The following is a 24,039-nucleotide window of genomic DNA, read 5'->3' on the forward strand; positions in this document are numbered from 1 at the left end:
ATTCAGCAGCTAATAAGTACTGGAAGGATTAAGATTTTTTCATAGAAGTAATTTACAAATATGTTTAACTTTCTGCCACCAGTTAATTTAATAGAAAAAAGGTTTTCACCAGAGTACCCCTTTAACCCCTTCCCGACCTATGACATACCTGTACGTCATGGGTGGTAAGGTGTTCCCGACCCATGACATACAGGTACGTCATGAACATTACTGCCGCTACTCGCGGCATCCCGCAGCGCCCGGAAAGATGGTGGCTATCACTGATAGCCAGCCATCTTACCGTGCGACCATGGGGGGTTTCATCCCCCCCCCCCCCCCCCAGCGATCGCTGCTATCAGCTGGTCAAATCTGACCAGCTGATAGCAGCGTTTCGCTATGAAAATACTTAGCACCGCTCTGCTAAGTGTCCCTGACCCGTCCCCTGGCGTCACTTACCCGTCGGAGCGGTGTCCCGAGCGGTCCCGGCGGTCCCGGCGTCCTCCATGCAGTCCCGGCGGCGCTGCGTCCCGGAGGTGAGTTTCCGGCAGCAGTGCGGCATCTTCATTGGCAGCAGTGAGATCGCCGTAAAGCGATCTCACTGCTGCCTCTGAGAGTTTCAAAACTGCAACTCCCAGCATGCCCAGACAGCCTTTGGCTTTCTGGGCATGCTGGGAGTTGTAGTTTAGCAACATCTGGAGGCCCACAGTTTGGAGACCACTGTATAATGGTCTCCAATCTGTGCTCTTCCAGATGTTGCAAAACTACAAATCTCAGCATGCTCAGTCTGTCCAGGCATGCTGGGAGTTGTAGTTCTCTAACATCTGGAAGAGCACAGATTGGAGACCATTATACAGTGGTCTCCAAACTGTGGACCTCCAGATGTTGCAAAACTACAACTCCCAGCATGCCCAGACTGCCCAAGCATGCTGGAAGTTGTAGTTCGGCAACATCTGATCCTTCAGATATTGCCGAACTACAACTTCCAGCATGCCTGGGCAGTCTGGGCATGCTGGGAGTTGTAGTTTTGCAACAACTGGAGGCACACTAGTTGGGAAACATTGTCCTTTTCCTACCTCAGTGCCTCCAGCTGTTGCAATTGTTGCAAAACTATAACTCCCAGCATGCACTGACAGACCATGCATGCTGGGAGTTGTAGTTTTGCAACAGCTGGAGGCACACTGGTTTGGAAACACTAAGTTTGGTTGCAAAACACTTGAAAGTTTATTACTTAACTTAGTGTTTCCAAATCAGTGTTCCTCCAGCTGATGCAAAACTACAACTCCCAGCATGCACGGACAGCCAAAGGGCATGCTCGGAGTTTGCAACCGCTGGATGTTTGCCCCCTCCCCCCAATGTGAATGTACAGGGTACACTCACATGGGCGGAGGTTTACAGTGAGTGCTGCAAGTTTGAGATGGTGCAAATTTTGCGCAGCAGCTCAAACTTCCAGCGGCAAACTTGCTGTGAACCTCTGCCCATGTGACTGTACCCTAAAAACACTACACTACACTAACACTAACCTAAAATAAAAAGTAAAAAACACTACATATACACATACCCCTACACAGCCCCCCCTCCCCCCCAAAAAATGAAAAACGTCTGGTACGCTACTGTTTCCAAAACGGAGCCTCCAGCTGTTGCAAAATAATAACTCCCAGTATTGCCGGACAGCCATTGACTGTCCAGGCATGCTGGGAGTTTTTCAACAGCTGGAGGCACCCTGTTTGGGAATCATTGGCATAGAATACCCCTATGTCCACCCCTATGCAAATCCCTAATTCAGGCCTCAAATGCGCATGGTGCTCTCACTTTGGAGCCCTGTCGTATTTCAGGGCAACAGTTTTGGGACACATATGGGGTATCGCCGTACTCGGGAGAAATTGCCTTACAAATTTTGGGGGGCTTTTTCTTCTTTAACCCCTTATGAAAAGGTGAAGTTGGGGTCTACACCAGCATGTTAGTGTAAAAAAATAAATTTTTTACACTGACATGCTGGTGTTGCCCTATACTTTTCATTTTCACAAGAGGTAAAAGGGAAAAAGACCCTCTAAATTTGTAACGCAATTTCTCCTGAGTACGGAGATACCCCATATGTGGGCGCAAAGTGCTCTGGGGGCGCACAACAAGGCCCAGAAGGGAGAGTGCGCCATGTACATTTGAGGCGATTTGCACAGGGGTGGCTGATTGTTACAGCAGTTCTGACAAACGCAAAACAATAAATATCCATATGTGACCCCATTTTGGAAACTACACCCCTCACGGAATGTAATAAGGGGTGCAGTGAGCATTTACACCCCACTGGTGTATGACAGATTTTTGGAACAGTGGTCTGTGAAAATGAAAAATAAAATTTTTGATTTGCACAGTCCACTGTTTCAAATATCTGTCAAACGCCAGTGGGGTGTAAATGCTCACTGCACCCCTTATTAAATTCCATCAGGGGTATAGTTTCCAAAATGGGGTCACATGTGGGGGGGGAGTCCACTGTTCTGGCACCATAGGGGCTTCCTAAATGGGACATGCCCCCCAAAAACCCTTTCAGAAAAACTCACTCTCCAAAATCCCATTGTCGCTCCTTCCCTTCTGAGCCCTCTACTGCGCCCGCCGAACACTTTACATAAGCATATGAGGTATTTCCTTACTCGAGAGAAATTGGGTTACAAATTTTAGGGTGATTTCTCTCCTTTTACCCCTTGTAAAAATTCAAAAATTGGGTCTACAAGAAAATGCGAGTGTAAAAAATGAAGATTTAGAATTTTCTCCTTCACTTTGCTGCTATTCCTGTGAAACACCTAAAGGGTTAAAACACTTACTGAATGTCATTTTGAATACTTTAGGGGGGTGCAGTTTTTATAATGGGGTCATTTATGGGGTATTTCTAATATGAAGACCCTTAAAATCCACTTTCAACCTTTGAACTGGGCCCTGAAAAATTACGATTTTGAAAATCTTGAGAAAAATTGGAAAATTGCTGAGGAACTTTGAAGCCCTCTGGTGTCTTCCAAAAGTAAAAACTTGTCAATTTTTTGATGCAAACACAAAGTAGACATATTGTATATGTGAATCAATATGTAATTTATTTGGAATATCCATTTTCCTTTCAAGCAGAGACTTTCAAAGTTAGAAAAATGCTAAATTTTCAAAATTTTCATGAAATTTTTAGATTTTTTACCAAGAAAGGATACAAATATCAGTGAAATTTTACCAATAACATAAAGTAGAATTTGTCACGAAAAAACAATCTCGGAATCAGAATGATAAGTAAAAGCATTCCAAAGTTATTAATGTTTAAAGTGACAGTGGTCAGATTTTCAAAAAATGCCCAGGTCATGAAGGTGAAAATGGGCTGGGTCATGAAGGGGTTAAAGGGGTGCTACAGGGAAGTTAATAAAAATGAGGAAGTACCCCTTTAAATCACTGACATGTGAAGTTGTTGAATAATAATATAATTTATTGTAAAAAGCCCATATGACACATTTCTAGTCTGAAGATCAAACTCTGAGGAAGAGTCCGGTGCAAACTGGAAATGCGTCATTTGTGCTTTTTACAGTTAAAGGTGATTTTAGTACGTACCTGGCAGACAGTAATGGAAATGCTTAGGAAGGATCTGCACTTGTCTTGGGGCTAAATGGCTATGCTGTGAGATTACCAGAACACTGTGGCTAGCTTTCTGTGAACTTGAATTTCCTGTTTTCAGTTTTCTTGTTTGCCTACAAATCCCATGATACCATTTTCCTCCTTCCCACACATCAGCCACCCCACCCATTGAAACATAAATGAGCTGCAGACCTGTGGTTTTCAATCAGGGTGCCTCCAGCTGGTGCATTACTTGCAGATTGCTTTCTCCACCCATTGAAGCAGACAGGCTCCCTGTAATCAGCTGACTAGTGAGTCAGGTCTTGACCGCATTGCAAGCTGGGAAAAATCCGAGACAACAGTCATTTTGTATGTTGTTAAAAATAAATATTGGGATGAAAATCACATAAGAATTGTGAGAAAACCCTCACACACAGGTAAAGACACTATATTATGAACTACACTAACTTTACAGCCTCTGTAGCATAGTCAAATAAAAAAAAATCCTGGAATACCCCTTTAATTATACAGGGTGGGCCATTTATATGGATACACCTTAATAAAATGGGAATGGTTGGTGATATTAACTTCCTGTTTGTGGCACATTAGTATATGTGAGGGGGGAAACTTTTCAAGATGGTTGGTGACCATGGTGGCCATTTTGAAGTCAGCCATTTTGAATCCAACTTTTGTTTTGTCAATAGGAAGAGGGTCATTTGACACATCAAACTTATTGGGAATTTCACAAGAAAAACAATGATATGCTTGGTTTTAACATAACTTTATTCTTTCATGAGTTATTTATAAGTTTCTGACCACTTACAAAATGTGTTCAATGTGCTGCCCGTTGTGTTGGATTGTGAATGCAACCCTCTTCTCCCACTCTTCACACACGCATAGCATACTTTACACTAGCATAGAGAAATGCTAGCACAGGATTCCAGTATCCGTAGTTTCAGGTGCTGCACCTCTCGTATCTTCACAGCATAAACAATTGCCTTCAGATGACCCCAAAGATAAAAGTCTAAGGGGGTAAGATCGGGAGACCTTGGGGCCATTCAACTGGCCCACGACGACCAATCCACTTTACAGGAAACTGTTAATCTAGGAATGCTCGGACCTGACACCAATAATGTGGTGGTCACCATCTTGCTGGAAAAACTCGGGGAACGTGCAGCTTCAGTGCAAAGAGGGAAATACATCATCAAGTAGCAATTTCGCATATCCAGTGGCCTTGAGGTTTCCATTGATGAAGAATGGCCCCACTATTTTTGTACCCCATATACCACACCATACCATCAATTTTTGTGTTCCAACAGTCTTGGAGGGATCTATCCAATGTGGGTTAGTGTCAGACCAATAGCGGTGGTTTTGTTTGTTAACTTCACCATTCACATAAAAGTTTGCCTCATCACTGAACAAAATCTGTGTAAACTGAGGGTCCTGTTCCAATTTTTGTTTTGCTCATTCTGCAGCACCTGAAACTACAGATACTGTAAGCCTGTGCTAGCATTTCTCCTGCGGTGTATATAGTAGTATATACGGATACTGGAAGCCTGTGCTAGCATTTCTCCTGCAGTGTATATAGTAGTATATAGCAGTGTATACGGATACTGGAAGCCTGTGCTAGCATTTCTCCTGCGGTGTTGCTATCAGTGTGTGAAGAGTGGGAGAAGAGGGTTGCATTGACAATCCAACACAATGGGCAGCACATTGAACACATTTTATAAGTGGTCAGAAACTTGTAAATAACTCATGAAAGAATAAAGTTACATTAAAACCAAGCACATCATTGTTTTTCTTGTGAAATTCACAATAAGTTGATGTGTCACATGACCCTCTTCCTATTGAAAAAACAAAAGTTGGATTCAAAATGGCCAACTTAAAAATGGCCGCCATGGTCACCACCCATCTTGAAAAGTTCCCCCCTCACATATACTAATGTGCCACAAACAGGAAGTTAATATCACCAACCATTCCCATTTTATTAAGGTGTATCCATATAAATGGCCCACCCTGTGTTATCAATCAACAACTTCACATGTCAGAGACTTAATTATATTTAGTGTTGCTCGCGAATATTCGCAATTCGAATATTATTCGCGAATATCGCATATTCGCGAATTCGCGAATTTCGCGAATATAGCGCTATATATTCGTAATTACGAATATTCGTTATTTATTTTTTTTTTTTTTCTTCACAGTACACATCACAGTGATCACCCCTCTCTGCTTCCAGCTTGTGTGGTGTAAAGAAGGCTGTAATACTACTGTGTGAGACTGGCGTGCTAAAATTCGCATATACGAAAATTCGCATATGCTAATTTCCGCATATGCGAATTTTCACATATGTTAATCTTGCATATGCTAATATTCACATATGTTAATTTTCGCATACGCGAATATTCGCATATGCGAAAATAACACGAGAATATAGCGACTATGCGAATATTCGCGAATATAAGACGAATAGTCGTCCATATATTCGCGAATATTCGCGAATTCGAATATGGCCTATGCCGCTCAACACTAATTATATTATTATTTAACAACCTCATGTGTCAGAGATTAGATTGGAAGAAGCTCCACATTGGGCTGTTTGATTTGTTTCTGTACTTCGTACAGCTCAAAGCCTTTGGAGATTGGGTGGATCAAAGGCTGCTGACCCTACTCTGCTATGAATGCTACTAATGGTGTTGCTCCCAGAGTTCAAAACCCTCCGTTAAGCGTAATACTTACTGTGTATCTGTACCTATATTATTGACTATTATACACTAGTAGATTATTGTCACGTTGGGCAGGAATAGATTGCAGCCCTAAACTTGTCCACACCCTCTGTCCCTGCCTACTTGCGTACCCATCCTAAACAATGGGTCCACAACCACAAAGACAGTCCCTTCCTATAATACATGCAGGGACAGTCAAAATTCAAAGCAATAAAATATAATACGGTAGGTGTTGGGAAACAGCTGGAGGCACACAAAACTAACAGAAATAAAACTGTTAGGTGATCAGAATCTTAATTTCTTTATTGAATACGGTGCATATGCTGTGTAGTATCTCCATCCTTCCTCATCTAGGCTTCAAGCACCATGAAATGATTATGATATGACTCTGCTTGTACTGTTCCAGTCTATAGAGCACATATGACAAGGAAAAAGTGAAAACATGTAATTTTCTTATGATTCCTTAAAATAATATCTATATCTTGAATGAGAAATACATTTCAGGTTACATTAAAGGGAAACTCTGCTTATAGACTCCATTCATAATGTTAACTTTGGATGCGCTTTTTGTTCAAACCCACCCTTGGAAATGACCAAGAAACAGTGGAAAAATATGAAACATATTTCCTGCTTCTTTGTAGTCAAAAAATGCATGTAAAAATTCAAGTGTGAACTGGCCATTAAGCCGCATGAACAGTTATGTGCATATAGCTAGAATTAATTCAGTATGAGACAGAATATCTTCATAATGCAGAATGTAGTTTAACCCCTTAGTTTTTGCATTTTCGTTTTTTCCTCCTTACCTTTTAAAAATCATAACCCTTTAAATTTTCCACCTAAAAATACATATTATGGCTTTTTTTTTCACAGCCAATTCTACTTTGCAATGACATTAGTCATTTTACCCAAAAATCCATGGCGAAACAAAATCATTGTGCAAAAAAATTGAAGAAAAAATGCCATTTTGTAAATTTTGGTGGCTTCCGTATTTACGTAGTGTATTTTTTGGTAAAAATGACACCTTACAATTATTCGGTAGGTCCATACGGTTAAAATGATACCCTACTTATATAGGTTTTATTTTGTCGTACTTCTAGAAAAAATCATAACTACATGCAGGAAAATTTATATGTTTAAAAATGTTCTCTTATGACCCCTATAACTTTTTAATTTTTCTGCATATGGGGATGTATGAGGACTCATTTCATGCGCTGAGATATGAAGTTTTTGTCGGTACCATTTTTGTTTTGATTGGACTTTTTGAACGCTTTTTATTCATTTTTTAATGGTATAAAAAGTGAACAAAAACACGCTATTTTGGACTTTTGATTTTTTTTTTACATGTATGCCATTGACCGTGCGGTTTAATTAACGATATATATTTATAGTTTGGACATTTACACACGTGGCGATACCACATATGTTTATATTTATTTTCATTTACATTTGGATCTCAGGTACGGAGCAGTAATTCGGCAATCGGACAAGCAGGAGGCAGGTAGGGATCCTCCTGGTGTCCTTCAAGTTGTTCGGGACGCCGTGTTGAGCTGAGCTGACGGGATGCTTTCGGTTTCACTTCAGACACGGTGTTAAACTTTGATTGCAATCGGTAATGTCCGGTATTAGCCGCAGGTCCCGGCCGTTGATGGCCGTTTTGACCGACCAGACCGTGTGACCCTGTGTTATATCACAGGGGCCGGCGCAGGACATAAATATACGTCCTGCGTCATTAAGGAGTTAGGGGAACAGTAGCGGACAGAATGATGGACACATGCAGTTTATGGTTATGATATATGTCCCTGGGGTGACCACTCAGGGCCCATGTGCATGAGACCATAAAGGAGCTTTAAAATGATGACAGGCATGGCAGTGGATCTGGGCACGTAAACGTAATTTTCTTTTTCACTTTAATGCCAGCCTGCACCAATGGACAACCCCTGTAAGACAAGGATGATGTTATAATTATTATAATTTTGTCTTCTGCATCATTAAAATGTGGCTTTGATGATAATTGGTCACCTTATTTCTCTACAAACTCAGGTGAGTCCATAATTTAGGGCCTTTATGGTGAAACAACAGCAGCATAAAATGCTACTTGTGCGTTCAGTGTAGATAAATGTTATTGAATGCCGTTTATGGTTATGAGAGTTGTTAAAGTTATTATATTGTGGGTCATAAGACTTTTTTTTATATTATTGCACACAGTAGTTCAATAACCTAACAATGCAGAGTATGATGATTTATGAAACAACATGGGAAAATGCCCAGGATCTTGTGGACGTAGAGCAAATCACTCTATAGATTTTGTCTGTCAAATATATGGTCAGTACTATCCTTAAAATAACATTTGCTTGCTGGTCCATGAAACCCTAGTTATTAGGTTAAAGGGGTATTCAGATCCACAGGACATGCCATAAGTGTCTGGTGCTGGTTAAACCTCTAGGACCCAGATATATCCTGGGATCAAGGACCCCTGACCTTGCTTGATTAGCTGTCATAGCTCCTATTGACTTTAATGGAAGTTGTGAAAACAGCGTAGCAAACCATGCCTTTGACAAATTTGACACCAACGTTTTTTTCTGTCTACAGAACTTCGTGAGGACTTATTTTTTAACAGTAATCTGTAGTTTTCATTTTTTATATGCAAGATTTATTTTATATATTTTTTAAATATTACGGTATATTTTTTCTACATTTCTAGTCCCCCTAGGTGACCTGAACATGTGATCACTTAATCGCTTGTACAGTACACAGCAATACATATTGTTCTGCCCAGAAGGTTTGAGAAACATTTACAATTTTCTTTCTGCCCGTCACTATATCTGAGAGTTCATTAATGTGGTTATAGCACCATCTAGTGTATTACACCTTGTTTTTCTTAAAATAAGAATTCTGCCTTGTGGGTGGTGCTATGCATTGTGGGTTGTTGCAAGGCATTCTGGGAAGAAGGGACAGTCTTTAGTCTCCTGGACACAAGACCAGAGCTGCTCTACATCTCTCCCTTCTAAAACTCAACCATCTGTGTAACAGTATATCTGGTGAGTCACTTGTTACTAGGGCATTATAGTATCCACAGCTGTTTAGATATTTGTATTACTACTCAGGGAGTTAAAGGGGTTCTCCGGTGCTTACACATCTTATCCCCTATCCAAAGGATAGGGGATAAGATGCCTGATCGCGGGAGTCCCGCCACTGGGGATGCCCGTGATCATGCACGCTTGCATGATCACGGGCGTCCCCAGCGGCGGGACTCCTGCGATCAGGCATCTTATCCCCTATCCTTTGGATAGGGGATAAGATGTGTAAGCACCGGAGAACCCCTATAATTGTGTAGATGTTAGACTGTTAGCTAGCCATGCAATCCTATGTATAGACAGCCATTTTGCCATGTGCTTCACTATTATGTAATGTATGATACATGCAGTTGTTATACATGTACTTATACATATTGTTTGTATTCTTCTAGTTTTACCACTTATTACAACCTGTTGACCAATAAACCTGTTGAACTACAAAGAACAGTCCTCTTATTTGGAAGACAGGGATAGTTTATGCTGAATTTCAGATTATACACTGTGTGAACGTGTAGGAAGACAGAACACATATGTTTTGTAGTGTACTGTCAAACTGCCTTTTCCTATTACATTCTGCCTATGGCAAAATGTTACAAGAGAGCTATCATGTCCACCATGGGGCCATGAAAACAGATCTGCAACCTGCAATTGCCCTACAGTGGGGCTGATTGAGACAAGACAGGACCAGCACCTGCCCAACAACCTAGATGCCACAGTTGCTATTGACTGCAGCATTTAGGTTGTAAAACTGGCAGGATTGCACTAAATTAATATACATCTGTGAAATACAGCAGGCACCGCGTATGAAGCAGCCATATCTTCCCACTACACTTTCATTGTACATATCCATGGAAATGCAGGAAGTAGCTAAAGTAATGATTTTAGTGATGACTTTAGGTCACTCATGTTGTGCTTTGTTTTTGCTCCATTTGCTTAGCTCCAAATACCCTGCATAGGTTGAACATATGTGGCGCCCAATTTGGGGGTACTGTGTGCAGGGTGTATGGGTATGATCATGACGCCTGCACCGTTAACCTACACAGTCCAAAGATTGGACAGCTTCTCCTGGGCCAGGTGCGAGATAAGAAATAAACCAATGCCAGGTTACGGATAACTGTCTTTACTGTGGCAGGAGTAGATGTTACAATCCTCACAGCGCAGATTAGAGTAGAGGAGATGCAGTGTAACCCTTGGGAGCCCTGTAGACTTGCTGTGACTTGTAGCATTGTGCTTGTAATTTTAGGCTTAATGGTGAGGCCTCCCATGCTGACTGGGGTTCTGTTAGTGTCCAATTTACCCTACACTGCCAGGGTATGAATTATTTGTATGTTGCCTGTTGAGTCACTGGGTATTATGCTTGCTATTAGGAAATTACGCATCCTCCTGGGTGGGGAACATTTGCAGAATAGCACGGTCGCTTGCTTAAAGTTTGATTTTAGACTTCCCTTAGATCACCTCACACTCCTGCTGTCTCTCCTCCACACTGCAGCTCACACTGAGCTGTGCACACAGCAACTACTTACTACACATTTTACGGTGCGGATCCCCCGACAATGGACCCTACAGTGCCTCCTCTATCTGTGTCTGCTCATAGCGGCAATCCACCGTTACGAGCAGACACGTTTTGAGGTGCATGTTCTCCATGTGCATGCTCAGTATACTCGCACACATCCCAGCCGCTCCTCCTGTTCCCTGAGCTAGGCCCGAGAGCAGCCGCGATGTGTGCGAGTATACTGCACATGGGCGCGGCGAACATGCACATCAAAGCGTGTCTGTTTGTAGCAGTGGGTTGCCACTATGAGCAAACACAGATGAAGGCAGCACTGTAGGGTCCATTGTTTGCGGATCCGCACCGTAAAATACGCTGCGGATCTGTCCGTGTAAATGAGCCCTAAGGACAAAAGGCATATGCCTTGCGTATTTTATACAGTGCCTTCTCCCACTCCCTCAGCTAATGCCAGACATCACCAATCAGGCTGATGTCCGAATAGGGGTGGGGCAGAGGTGTGGCCAGGGGCCGACTGGGGGCCCTTGCTTTATTTGGTCCGAGGGCCCTGAGTGTTGTCAGTCCGCCCCTGTATGTGTCATTATTATTTTTATATGCCTGATTAGTATGAAGTAGAGTTCAATCCACAGCAATACCTGTAATTGTTAACCAATATACTGTGTATATATGTATATATATATATATATATATATATATATATATATATATATTCTCACCTGTATCATATTGTGTTCTGAAATAACTCCCTGTAGTCACTGAACCAAGGTCAGTAATAATCTTGTGCACTGATCTGAACCTCTGTGTGCGTTTATTACTCCTTCTGAAGACACATGTGCTGTAAGTAGTTATAAAGTAGGTGAAAGGTTTCTTCTATTTTGTAGAGCACTTAGGCAAGAGGTAATAATATATTCAGTGCTCCAGTAGTCTAGTAATCTCTTAATATTATAGTAAAGTGTATCTCATTTTCTTATAGGAGTTAATGTAAGTCTGTGGTTGTTTATATTAATATGACACATGCACTGCTACTTGATACGGTCACTGTCATTTCAATAATCTACATCAATCAAAAGTACAAATAAATTTAAGAAACGTTGTGATAAATCTTACTGTATTATATCTATTTATCTATCATATTACAAAAAAAATACCTCTTTCTTGACCTACTAGGCTCTACTCCTCCTCCATCCTAAATACACACCATTCACTTTGGAAAAACTGCTGAAATCCATCTGAAAACAGATCAGTTCACTGAGGGATCAGTTACAGCTGCCTAAAGAAGTCTATAGAGAGGTAAGAGGAATAGCAAAAGAAAGACAGAGAACAGTAGTTTATAGTGAGGGTTGTCTCTACTTTTCCTGCCCTCACTTCCTATATTTGGTCTCTTTACAGAGACACACATGCAATAGGTGCAGGGACAGAATTTTTTCACCCAAAAATATACACATCTTTTAACCAATGTATATTACAAATACACATAAAATGGTATTACCTACATTATGTAAAACCTTTTTTTGCTAATAACAGGTACACTTTTATGTGTGTGGTCACCTTTAGTCCATGTTCACACTGCATTTGCAGTGTAGGTTCAAGGTTATCCAGAAAAAGCTGACATTATTTTCTGACATATCTCCAAAGTATACTGGAGTTCCAAAGCAAGGATACCTCCACACAATATGAGATGTAGGGTTTAGCGTAGAGGTGTGATAGTTAAAGGGGTATTCCACTGCCCCAGCGTTCAGAACATTTTGTTCCGAATGCTGGGTGCGGGCTGCGGGGGTCGTGATGTCATGGTCACGCCCTCGTGACATAATGCCACGCCCCTCAATGTATGTCTATGGGAGGGAACGTGGCATCCTGCATCCATTTTGTTCTGAATGCTAGGGCAGTGGAGTACCCCTTTAAAACAAGGTCCAGGCTGACACAAAAGGTAAAATGTGAAGATAAAATCTGACATGCATAGAAAAAGATGTTCGCTTGCACTCACCGTCGTTTTTGCACACAGCCTGGAGGCCGGAAGAAGCACACGGCTTTGTGCGAAAACGGCTGTTAGCCTCTGAGCGCCCGCATCTAATGTCTCCCTGCCGCACGGAGGATCCGTGAAGTAATTTACTACAAGGACGGTGAGTGCAAGTGAACATCTTTTTCTATGCATGTTGGATTTCTATTCCTATATCCTTTATCGACTTGGCACCTAATCAGTATTTATATATAACTCATCAGCTACGGCCACTGAATAGTACTGGGAACTGCTGAAGTAACTGTATTTATAAGGACTGCTTTTCTAGTGACAGTGCTCTCTGTAGTTTACTCTTCTGTATATTATTGAAGATAAAATATATTTTATTCATTCAAAGATTATATAAAAAGACAACCTATTTCGTGTTGTATCATGGCCACTTCATCAGGTCGGTTACATTTCTAACTTTTGCATCTTTTATTGCACACTTTTTTTTATTATAATAATTGTACATTGTATTTGATAACTGAAAGGTTGTTCACTTTATACCTCTACTTTTAATACCCAATGAAAGTAGTAAAAAAATAAATAAATAAATAAAGCCTTCTTATAAAAAGGGACTTTTATTGTAAACTTTTGACCTGCAAACATTTTTGTCACAGCCCTCCGGGGGCATATAACACACTCTCAAATTGTAATTATTTAGTTATGTATGCTAACTTTTTCATTATACATTCTAACTTATTGCACTGAAAATTAAATTTAACATTTTGGGAACAGGAAATGTAAAAATAAATTTTTGCATTTGCAAATGGTGAGATAAAAAAAAAATCAAAAATGTTTTAGATACATATTTATATTTTGCTAACTATTTATTTGGAAAAATAGTTATAATTCATTTACAGTATTTCCAACTCTTTTTAGTGATTGATCAATTCTTTCTGGGATCTGTGGTGGCCCAGCACTAGCTCTACCAGCTGCTACACTGAGACTAGTCGGGTAGTTGAAGGGAATATAAGGTTTTCTGGACAGTAAAGTGCGTATTTTAGGTGCTGAAGGCCTATGTAACTGTGTTTTCTACACTTCATATGTGCCGTTGGGAAAAGAGGTGGATCTTGATTTTATGTTAGTCTAAGTCTAGCCCTGGCTTTTGTCAGGAGTACATGTCAGTCCCTCATCTCCTGTCTCATTTTTCTTTCTGAGGAGGCTGCTATAGTGAGCCTAGGTATAGCTAATGTACAGTAAGGCATATCTCCTACAAATTGCCTGTGCATAGCCCAGTCCAGCTGCAAGGATTTTCTTCAAGCGGTTCATGAGATTCAGTTGAACATACTTGTTGTTTTTACACTATGATCTCATATTTCTCTCTGGTAGGACCATTGCCTTTCTGTTAAGTCAGGGGAACTTTACCTGGATACACTTCTCATAGAGTGAAGTCACGGTTTCCAACAAAGGTAAGTGGAGTTCTACTGTCTCCATTTCTGCAGAAGGGGTATGCTAACCCCGAAACGCGTTGTTGTATACCAATAAAGCTTGAATTCATATCCACCTCCATGACTTGGTTGTGAGATCTCCTTGGATCCCCGAGCGCCTGGCAAAAGGTCATTTTTTTTTTACATGGTCAATGCTCCTGTTGCTCCCCCATGGGATCCTAGTTCTGTTAGGCTGAGTTCACACTGTGGAATTTCTGGGCAGAATTTCTGCCGGAGATCGAGCCGGCGGCACTAGGACCGCGCAGACTACATTGCCGTCCCCATAGATGGCAATGCATTTCTGAGCAGATCTCCCAAAAGATCCACTCAGAAATGCATTGCAGTCTATGGGGGCAGCAATAAAGTTTGCACGGTCCTAGTGCCGCCGGCTCCATCTCTGGCAGAAATTCTGCCCAGAAATTCTGCAGTGTGAACCCAGCCTTAGGTGCAGAAATTAGGACATTATGTTAGTGCATCAGAGAGTTTTCTACACCTGTCTACACCTGCTATCACCAAAGCTGTACTGTATCAAGCTGCATTCATGTGTTTAATTGTATGTACTGTGCATACTGTACTGCAGTGCATGAGGAGTCAAGTAAAGTTAAGGTTGTTTCTCGAAACCCTGGCTTTCAGAAGTCTCATACCTTGGGAACAGCTACACTGAGAAGGTGTGTGGGTCACAGAAGGGACATTTACTACCACGCTCCTCGTAACTCCCATAAAACTGGTTCCCACAGATCTTTATATACAGTGACCCCCCGACCTATGATGGCCCCGACATACGATAATTTTGACATACGATGGCCTCTCAGAGGCCATGGCATGTTGAAGGCAGTATCAACATACAATGCTTTTGTATGTCGGGCCATCGCATAAACGGCTATCCGTCAGCGCAGACTGCTTCAGCTCCCACCGGATAGCCGTTTAAGGTGCGCCTTGTGGTCCGGTGACGATCACTTACATGTCCCCGGCGCTCCGGACCGTCCTCTTTGGGATCCCCTGCATCGCCGTCGCTCTCCATCGTCGTCATCAGGTTGCCGCGCACGCCGTCCCGTAATCCAATGGGAGCGGCGTGCGTAGCGACATGATGACGGCGATAAGGAATGACAATCCCATGCAGCGGAGACGGTTCTGGAGCAACGGAGACACCACGGGGACACGGCGACAGTGATGGAGGGCGACATCCAGGGCAGCGGTGATGGTCCAGAGTGGCGGGGACAGGTGGGTATACCTTCCTATATTTAACATTGCACGGATCCCTCAACATACGATGGTTTTAACAAACGATGGTTCATTTGGAACGAATTACCATCGTATGTTGGGGGACCACTGTAATTGTGTGCTCTGTATAATTTGCACATATTTGACACAGAGCCTTGGACATTTGCAGCCTGAAAAAACCCAAAAACATTTTGTTCAAGAGGGGACATTTAGTTCAGCTTTTTTAAACCCAAGCAGGAAATTGCAGGACATTTGGAATACCCCTTTTAATATCTTTCAATAACTTCGCAGAGTGACACCTGTGGGAGCCTCGTGAACTGCAATGCCACAAAACACCTGTGTGGCGCTGTTTCCGGAAGAAAGAGGCCAGGTTGTTCCAATCCTGAACAATTCCTTTAAGGATGCTTCAATGCCATTGATCTAACGTGATGCACAAAACATCTGCAAATCTGAATACCAAACCTATATAGTTCAATCAGGCAGAAGGTGGAATAGTTATCTCCATTGCCTAAAATCATAACATAATTAGGATTGGTTGTGCATTTTTTTTTACACTTCCTTAAACAATAGAAAAGTAAAAAAGTCTTTTGACTTCTTTGAGAGCTTTCATTAATAGCTTGTCATAGGATCGTCACACAACAATGCAGTCATGTTCATATCATGCAGCTGTGTCCATTGAAGAATTACCAGTCTTGACTTGATTTTTGCTTAATAAACCTGAGAGATAAGTAATATAATACAAGAAAGCCGGCACTGATGCCAATAAGTATAAGAAAGGAGACGTAGAGTGGGAACTCATCCGATTCCTGGCTTTGGATAATCTGTGCAAATACCAAGAAAGGAATCGTCAGAAATGATCGCACATCACAATGTTTATTGATATACATTTAAACATTAATTTATTGTTGATTTGTGTTGGGCTTAAAGGGGACACTACCATGTCAATAAGTTATCCACTATACACAATATAGGGGATAGGGAACAAGCTAATTAGTGGAGTCGCTACTAATGATGAAAACGAAGGTGAAATGCCCCTAGAATTAAGGGGGCACACTGCACATATGCGGCCAATGCTCTATTCATTCTCTATGGGACTTCTGAACATTGCCAAACCAGAAGCCCCATAGAAGATGGCTACACAAGCTCAGTGCACTCCATCCAGCAACAATTGTCTCCCTGTTCTCAAGATTAGTGGTGGTCCCAGCAGTCAAACCCCAACCGATTAGCTTCTAATCTCCTATCCTGTAGACAGTGGATAACTTTGTGAGAAAATATCTGCAATAGATTATTCATACATATTGTGGAAGATTAGCTCCATAGAACCAACCAAAAAGCAGCAAAACAGCAGTTGGCAAAAGTGACACGGATGTAATGTTTAAACAGGACTTCTGTAATCTTTAAAGGAGTACTCCACTGCTGAGCGTTTGGAACAAACTGTTCCGAATGCTGGAGTCGGCCCCGGGAGCTTGTGACGTAACAGCCCCACCCCCTCATGATGTCATGCCCCACCCCCTAAATGCAAGTCTATGGGAGGGGGCATGACAGGGAAGTACCCATTTAACTAACAAAACAACTACAGCCTTTAACTTCAGGCACAAACAAATACAAAATAAATCCAGTTTCTCCAGCGCAAACTTTTCAAAATCTTCCCTCTCTGAAAAGGTGGCTAACTACCAGCCACGCAATACAGAAATTTAGGTGCACTACTGTGGTAGATGTATACAGTGACATTGGCTATCCCTCAACACTGATGTTAAAATTGAGACATTCGCCAGTGTATCCTTATATGAAGGACACACCAGAGCCCGCACACCAACGCCAAGGTTTCTCAGATGGCACGGGACCTAACGCTAACCTACCTGTGCGTAATAAGCAAAAACCAGGGGCCAGTGGGCAATTACAGCAGCACTAGGCCGACATGCAGCCTGCTCCCAGTTCCCTCCAGTGTGACTGAGCACACATACAATGGGAGGGGGGAGAGAGGCTACAAGCCCCACCCAAGTTGGCCGATATAGGTGCATGGCCTCACAGGTGAAACCTTAATGCTGCCTGGAAAATGTTCAAGGCGCATTAACATATGGAGTTTAACCACCTCCAAGTATACATTTTTAAACAACAACAAAAAACGTGGTCTCAAATGGCTGGAGGTGCTCAACCCCAAATGCAGTTGTGCATTTATACTGGGGGAGCAGATCCTGCCCTTGTAGTCCGTTGCTAGGGGCGATCCCCAGCATAAAAATGCATACAATGGAGGATGCCTGCAGCGGACTACAAGTGCCACAATAGAATCCTACACCAGATAAACGGTGTGGATGTGTAACAATTAGAATAATGCAATACAGAAATCTGCTCCCTCAGTATAAATGCACAACTGCATTTGGGGTTGAGCACCTCCAGCCATTTGAGAGCACGTTTTTTGTTGTTGTTTAAAAATGTATACTTGGAGGTGGTTAAACTCCATATGTTAATGCGCCTTGAACATTTTCCAGGCAGCATTAAGGTTGCACCTGTGAGGCCATGCACCTATATCAGCCAACTTGGGTGGGGCTTGTAGCCTCTCTCCCTCCTCCCATTGTATGTGTGCTCAGTCACACTGGAGGTAACTGGGAGCAGGCTGCATGTCGGCCTAGTGCTGCTGTAATTGCCCACAGCCCCTGGTTTTTGCTTTTCACATAGAGGTAGGTTAGTGTTAGGTCCCGTGCCATTTGAGAAACCTTGGCGTTGGTGTGCGGGCTCTGGTGTGTCCTTCATATAAGGATACACTGGCAAATGTCTCAATTTTAACATCAGTGTTGAGGATTAGCCAATGTCATTGTATACATCTACCACAGTAGTGCACCTAAATTCCTGTATTATTGTAATTGTTACACATCCACACCGTCTATCTGGTGTAGGATTCTAATGTGGCACTTGTAGTCCAGTGCAGGCATCCCCCATTGTATGCATTTTTATGCTGGGGATCGCCCCTAGCAAAGGACTACAAGGGCAGGATCTGCTCCACCAGTATAAATGCACAACTGCATTTGGGGATAAGCACCTCCAGCCATTTGAGACCACATTTTTTGTTGTTGTTTAACTACCAGCCACCCAACAAGACAGTCAACAAAAATGTGTTACTCCCCCAAGGTAAATGTCCTGTTTTTGAGGCTGTCCACCTTAGGATCTCAACAGAGGTTCCTCACAGTCTCTCAGTACAAACAATGTTACACCTTCTGTATGCCCAGTATTAACTGGTCTCAGCCAATTTGAAAATCTGTACTGCACTAGGAAGGGATTGAAAAACCCCACTACCAAACCTGCCTTTTATGCCTTAAAAATCTAGGCCCGAAAACAGGACTTACCAAATTCCCTAACAAATTTATTCTTACCAGGGATTTAATTATATCATGGATTTCCCTATATCTCACCAAGCTTTTCCTGGATGGGATATTTGCTTCCAAATTTTTATGTATATGAGGAGACCAGAACAGCTAATTGTTGGATGTTTAGCTGACAGCTTTGGAAGGTGTATGACAGTCCTAACTCAGTTAGCTAAGTTATGCTTCCCTCGTTGAGAGACAACATGCAGTATTCCTACACTTTTCTCTGTACATCATGGTATAAAATATGCTGACCTCAGCAAGGGCATTATAACCAAAGTGACATATTTGAATTAAATCAGCAATACTATTATGTAAGTATTTGCTGCTAATAGCTGAAGATATTGTTGGATAGCTGTTCGGGTATGAATGTACAGTATAGCTTTCCTGGAGCTCATGGTGGTTGCTAAACTTATAAAACTTCCTTTTTATTACTCATCCAAGTGTCTAAGAGGCGGGGCCAATATGCTCAAGTGCGACAGCCCGGCATGCCTCTATGCTTATCCTTGCCTCCCAGCTCCTCCTTGCTTGTAAGCCGAGTGTTCTACAGCAATCAAGTGGGGGCTGGGAGGTAAGAGCAAGCAGGAAGGTCTACCAGGCTATGGCTCTTGACCATCTAAGCCTTGTCTATATAGAGCAGACAGATTCTATAGCATCTAGGCTCTAAATAGAGCAAACAGATTCCCTCGAATAAATATTGAAGCCGAAAAACCAATGAAGTACATTATACATTTTCTCGAGAAAACTAGGGCTGAACTGAGCTCTTACCAGTTTCCCAGGAATAGGGATAGTAAAATTTCCAACTTCTATTTGATATGTCAAATCTGTAAACTGAACTTGCATAAGTCCTGCAAAGCCCCACCGGAGAAAAGAGACGAAGGAGATCCAATATGGCACTGCAGATGACAAGGAGCACAGGTATATAGGCATCTTAAAATCCGGAAGGAATGACTAGATTCAGAATATTAGAATATGACACAATATTCACTCTTATTCTGTATATTCCTTCACCTCTGTAAACCTACCTGCCCAAAGTGTGTCCAGCCGGATGATGAATCCCCCAGTCAGATAGGAAGCAGTAAAGATGGCATTACTCATGAAGGAGGATATCTGTAATGTGGGTAGCAGTGCTGACATCCACAAAGCCATGGTCCGACTACAATACACCATCAGCCACATCAGCAAGAAGTTTAAGAAGAAATTATCCACCCCTGGGTTTAGATTTGCCAGCCAGTATATTGGGACACTGTAGAAAACAACAAAGGCAATGTGCTCTGGAAGCTCTCCGATGATCTGACAAAGGAAAACACACAAAAAAATAACAACTAACAATCGAAAGAAATATAAGCATTTGACTTGAATAGTTCTTCAGATTCTACCGTACATGGTCAGCCCCCCACACTGGAACTTGTACAACCTCTGCTTCTCCTCAATGACTTTACCAACATACACTGACATTGGACACATGAAAAGATTTGCAACTCAAATCCAATACCAGGAATATTGCAACTCTATTTGATAGTAGTCACGGTAAAAAAAAACATCTAATGCACTTACAATGACGCCATCAACCATTCCTTACCATGTGGTATGCCAATGGCTTCAAAAACAGTTCTAGACTTTTTCCTTCAGGTTTAGAAGGTGGAATCCCAGGTTGTAGTGTGTTGGGTTGAGCTTTATGGACATTGATGACTACATTGTAAAATCTGGAGAATTAATACTATGACTTATTGGTGTTGAAGTGGTGGATTACTGGAGAGGTTTATTACAATGCTGATTACCTACAGTGATTGTGCAAGGCCTTCCATGAAGACTTGGTACAACTACTCTTTCTACTACCCCCTGATGATCTTTTTATTCCCTCCTAATGTTTTGAGTGCTGGTGAGAAGATGACGCTTCTAATGCACAGATTCATATTGGCTGCCAACACGATAGAAGGAATCACTCTGATCGTGTTCAAGAGGATCAATGCTTCTGAGTATGTGTGACCACCAGCACTGAACACGTAAGGTGGACTTTCCATTTGCTTTAATTATTACAATTTTAAATTATTAGAAAAGACAATGGTCTAGGGCAGAGATATGCAGTTAAAGGGGTTATCCAGGAAAAAACTTTTTTTTATATATCAACTGGCTCCAGAAAGTTAAATAGATTTGTAAATTACTTCTATTAAAAAATATTAATCCTTTCAGTACTTATGAGCTGCTGAAGTTGAGTTGTTATTTTCGGTCTAAGTGCTCTCTGATGACACGTGTCTCGGGAACCGCCCAGTTTAGAAGCAAATCCCCATAGCAAACCTCTTCTACTCTGTGCAGTTCCTGAGACAAGCAGAGATGTCAGCAGAGAGCACTGTTGCCAGACAGAAAACAACAACTCAACTTCAGCAGCTGATAATTATTGAAAGGATTAATATTTTTTAATAGAAGTAATTTACAAATCTATTTAACTTTCTGGAGCCAGTTGATATTAAAAAAAAAAAAGCTTTTTCCTGGAAAATCTCTTTAAGAAACACTTTTTATTCCATATTACATGGACACAGGAACATGTACAGGAACGAGAGTTCAGGCGTTATACATACTAGTATGACTAAGAAGGCTCATACCACCTGAAACGCGTCACATTCCTGTTCCTGTTAATTCAAATTGTATAAATTTGAGAAATATAGTATTTAATTGTGCAATATCACTTAATCAAGATCCAGCTTATTGGAAAAGTAAATTTTAATAGAGACGCAAAAAGAAGACATGACATTCTGGACAAACATTATTCATATGGTCTCCAAAATATCAACTGTAATAATAAAATTACCTTAGCAAAAAAATATGGAGTAACAGAATATAGTCCATCTTCTAGGTCATGGAAAAGCATCGCTCTTTCTGAATGGCCTGAAACAAAATGTTTTTTTTTTTTTATTATCCTTAGGAAAGGGGATACATTTTTCTATCTCGGATTACCACTTTAAAAGACTCACATTTGGCCACCACATCAAGGACAACAGCAAAAGGTGTGAGGGACCCTTTCATGAAAAGTAAGGCAATGGTGTCTTGTATAGAGAGCTGGTTTCCTCCTTGTCCATAATATAAAAATCCTATTAACAGCGCCATAAGCACAGCCTCAAAACTATGGATAAGTAATGTGGTGAGATCCCGGAAGTCATTGGATATGTGACGGCTGTGGAGAAACGAGAATCCCTTCATCAGGTAAAATATTCACAGGAAATCAATTACAATATTTAAAGAATGTTACTAAAATCAATTACATAACATATCTAATAAAAACCTTTATTGGATGTTAAAAAGCATCTGTCACATAAAATAGACTTCACGCACAGTGCAGTAGAGCTTCACAGGCCTCCATCAATAACTTTCATCCATAAAAAACACTTTAGTGATCCCTCCGGGAGTCATCATGGATGGTCCAGGAGCTGGTCCTAGAACATTTCGGACCTCAGAGTCCACCTCCTGAACCAGACAACTACCAGAGAATTTTTTTAAGTGTTTTTATGTAACCAATGCTCTTTAATTCTTGCCCCAACACTTGTATTATGTCAATGGATAAATATGGGTTACTAAGACCAGAGCTGGAATGGTCTACCAGGTGATCCTTAGGAGGCCTAAGACTATGGACACAATAATTGACCCCTAATATAATAGGACCCCAAAGGTCCCCATTTGAAGGTAACTTTGGAGCCGATCCCTGTGCACTTGGGTCACTTTCTTATGTGCTCATTCACTAATAACCTATTAAGCATTATTAATATTGTCCTGTGTGTATGATGGGTACAGCAATGCAATAAAAAATTAATAGGTAAATGTTCTGTATAGATGGGGTGGCCCAAAGAATCCAAGCCCAATACTGATTATAACTGTGGATAGACTTCCAAAGGGTGGCGGGTTTCCACGGCGCTGACCAGGAACGGACACGTCAGGTAAGTAGAAAGGTGATTTTATTGGAATAATGCAACGCGTTTCTCCACGCTTGCACGGCTTAATCAGGCATTGATGCCTGATGAAGCCGCGCAAGCGCGATGAAACACGTTGCATTATCCCAATAAAATCACCTTTCTACTTACTTGACGTGTCCGTTCCTGATCAGCACCGTGGAGACCCGCCACTCTTTGGAAGTCTATCCCCAGTTGCTGTTGACTTGGCTGGGAGGCTGCAGACCGGACCCGGGTGGTTTACGCTATGGAGCGCTCTCTTTTGTTTTTACAATACTGAGACTACCAGGAAATCACAATGATAAGCTACAGTATATTCTGCATATTTTCAGTATTGCCCAGCTGTCACCTTATTGTAAAGGGAGAAAGTTCTGTACTGGGGTATACAGTGATCCCTCAACTTACAATGGCCTCAATATGCAATAGTTTCAACATACAATGTTTTTTTCTGGACCATTGTAACTTGAAACCAGACTCAACACACAATGTACAGACAGTCCAGATCTGTGAAATGTGTCACAACTGGAGGAACTGACCAATCAGAATGGGCATTTAACTGGTAAATCACTTCTATTACTGAAGTACATGCACTGTCTGGCTGTCTGGTAGCGCCCCCTCCAGTACAGGGAGGTATTACATGTTCTGTACTACTCCTTACCTGTGCCAGGGTGAGTTACTCCTTTGGACACCAAGTAAGGGTGGCTCCATTTGGGACACTGTGTGTACTGTATAGGACCATGAAGAACCATTGTTTCCCAACCTGGGTGCCTCCAGCTGTTGCAAAACTACAACTTCCAGCATGCCCGGACAGCCAACGGCTGTCCGGGCATGCTGGGAGTTGTAGTTTTGCAACAGCTGGAGGCACCCTGGTTGGGAAATACTGACAAAGACAGTGATTTACAGCTCCCAGAAGATCTTTATTACTTGTATATGTAAGGACTTGTTTTATCTCTATTAGTTATCTACTTATTTATCTTTAATCCTCACTTTTTCCTATTTTTGGATGACATTTTGGTGGCTTCAGAACCAATTACCAGGTTTCCATAGAGTTATGGTCTTAACATACAATGGTTTCAACATACAATGGTCATCCTGGAACCGATTAATATTGTAACTTGAGGGACTGTGTTTGGGAATATACAAGTAAAGGTTTGGCTAAATGAGATAAACCTATATTTTGCCCATTAGATAAAATCCTCAATTAAATGAGTAAGTTTCAGGTTGTGA

At 41.6% G+C, this 24,039-nt stretch overlaps 1 protein-coding gene across 1 annotated transcript in view; it reads right to left on the minus strand.

The window, feature by feature from the left end:
- Nucleotides 1-14,725: 14,725 nt before the first annotated feature.
- LOC130361076 (ATP-binding cassette sub-family G member 8-like) overlaps nucleotides 14,726-24,039 on the minus strand; it is a 49,406-nt gene continuing 40,092 nt past the window's right edge. Inside the window, exons 10-14 of the mRNA XM_056563641.1 lie at nucleotides 21,844-22,043; nucleotides 21,681-21,757; nucleotides 19,897-20,164; nucleotides 19,640-19,767; nucleotides 14,726-16,333 (exon numbers count right to left, since the gene is read on the minus strand). Coding sequence (XP_056419616.1) covers nucleotides 16,196-16,333; nucleotides 19,640-19,767; nucleotides 19,897-20,164; nucleotides 21,681-21,757; nucleotides 21,844-22,043 — 811 coding nt within the window. The 3' untranslated portion in view covers nucleotides 14,726-16,195. The remainder of the gene's footprint in view (nucleotides 16,334-19,639; nucleotides 19,768-19,896; nucleotides 20,165-21,680; nucleotides 21,758-21,843; nucleotides 22,044-24,039) is intronic.

This window comes from Hyla sarda, chromosome 3 (genome assembly GCF_029499605.1).
Source record: "Hyla sarda isolate aHylSar1 chromosome 3, aHylSar1.hap1, whole genome shotgun sequence".
Lineage (NCBI taxonomy): Eukaryota > Metazoa > Chordata > Amphibia > Anura > Hylidae > Hyla > Hyla sarda.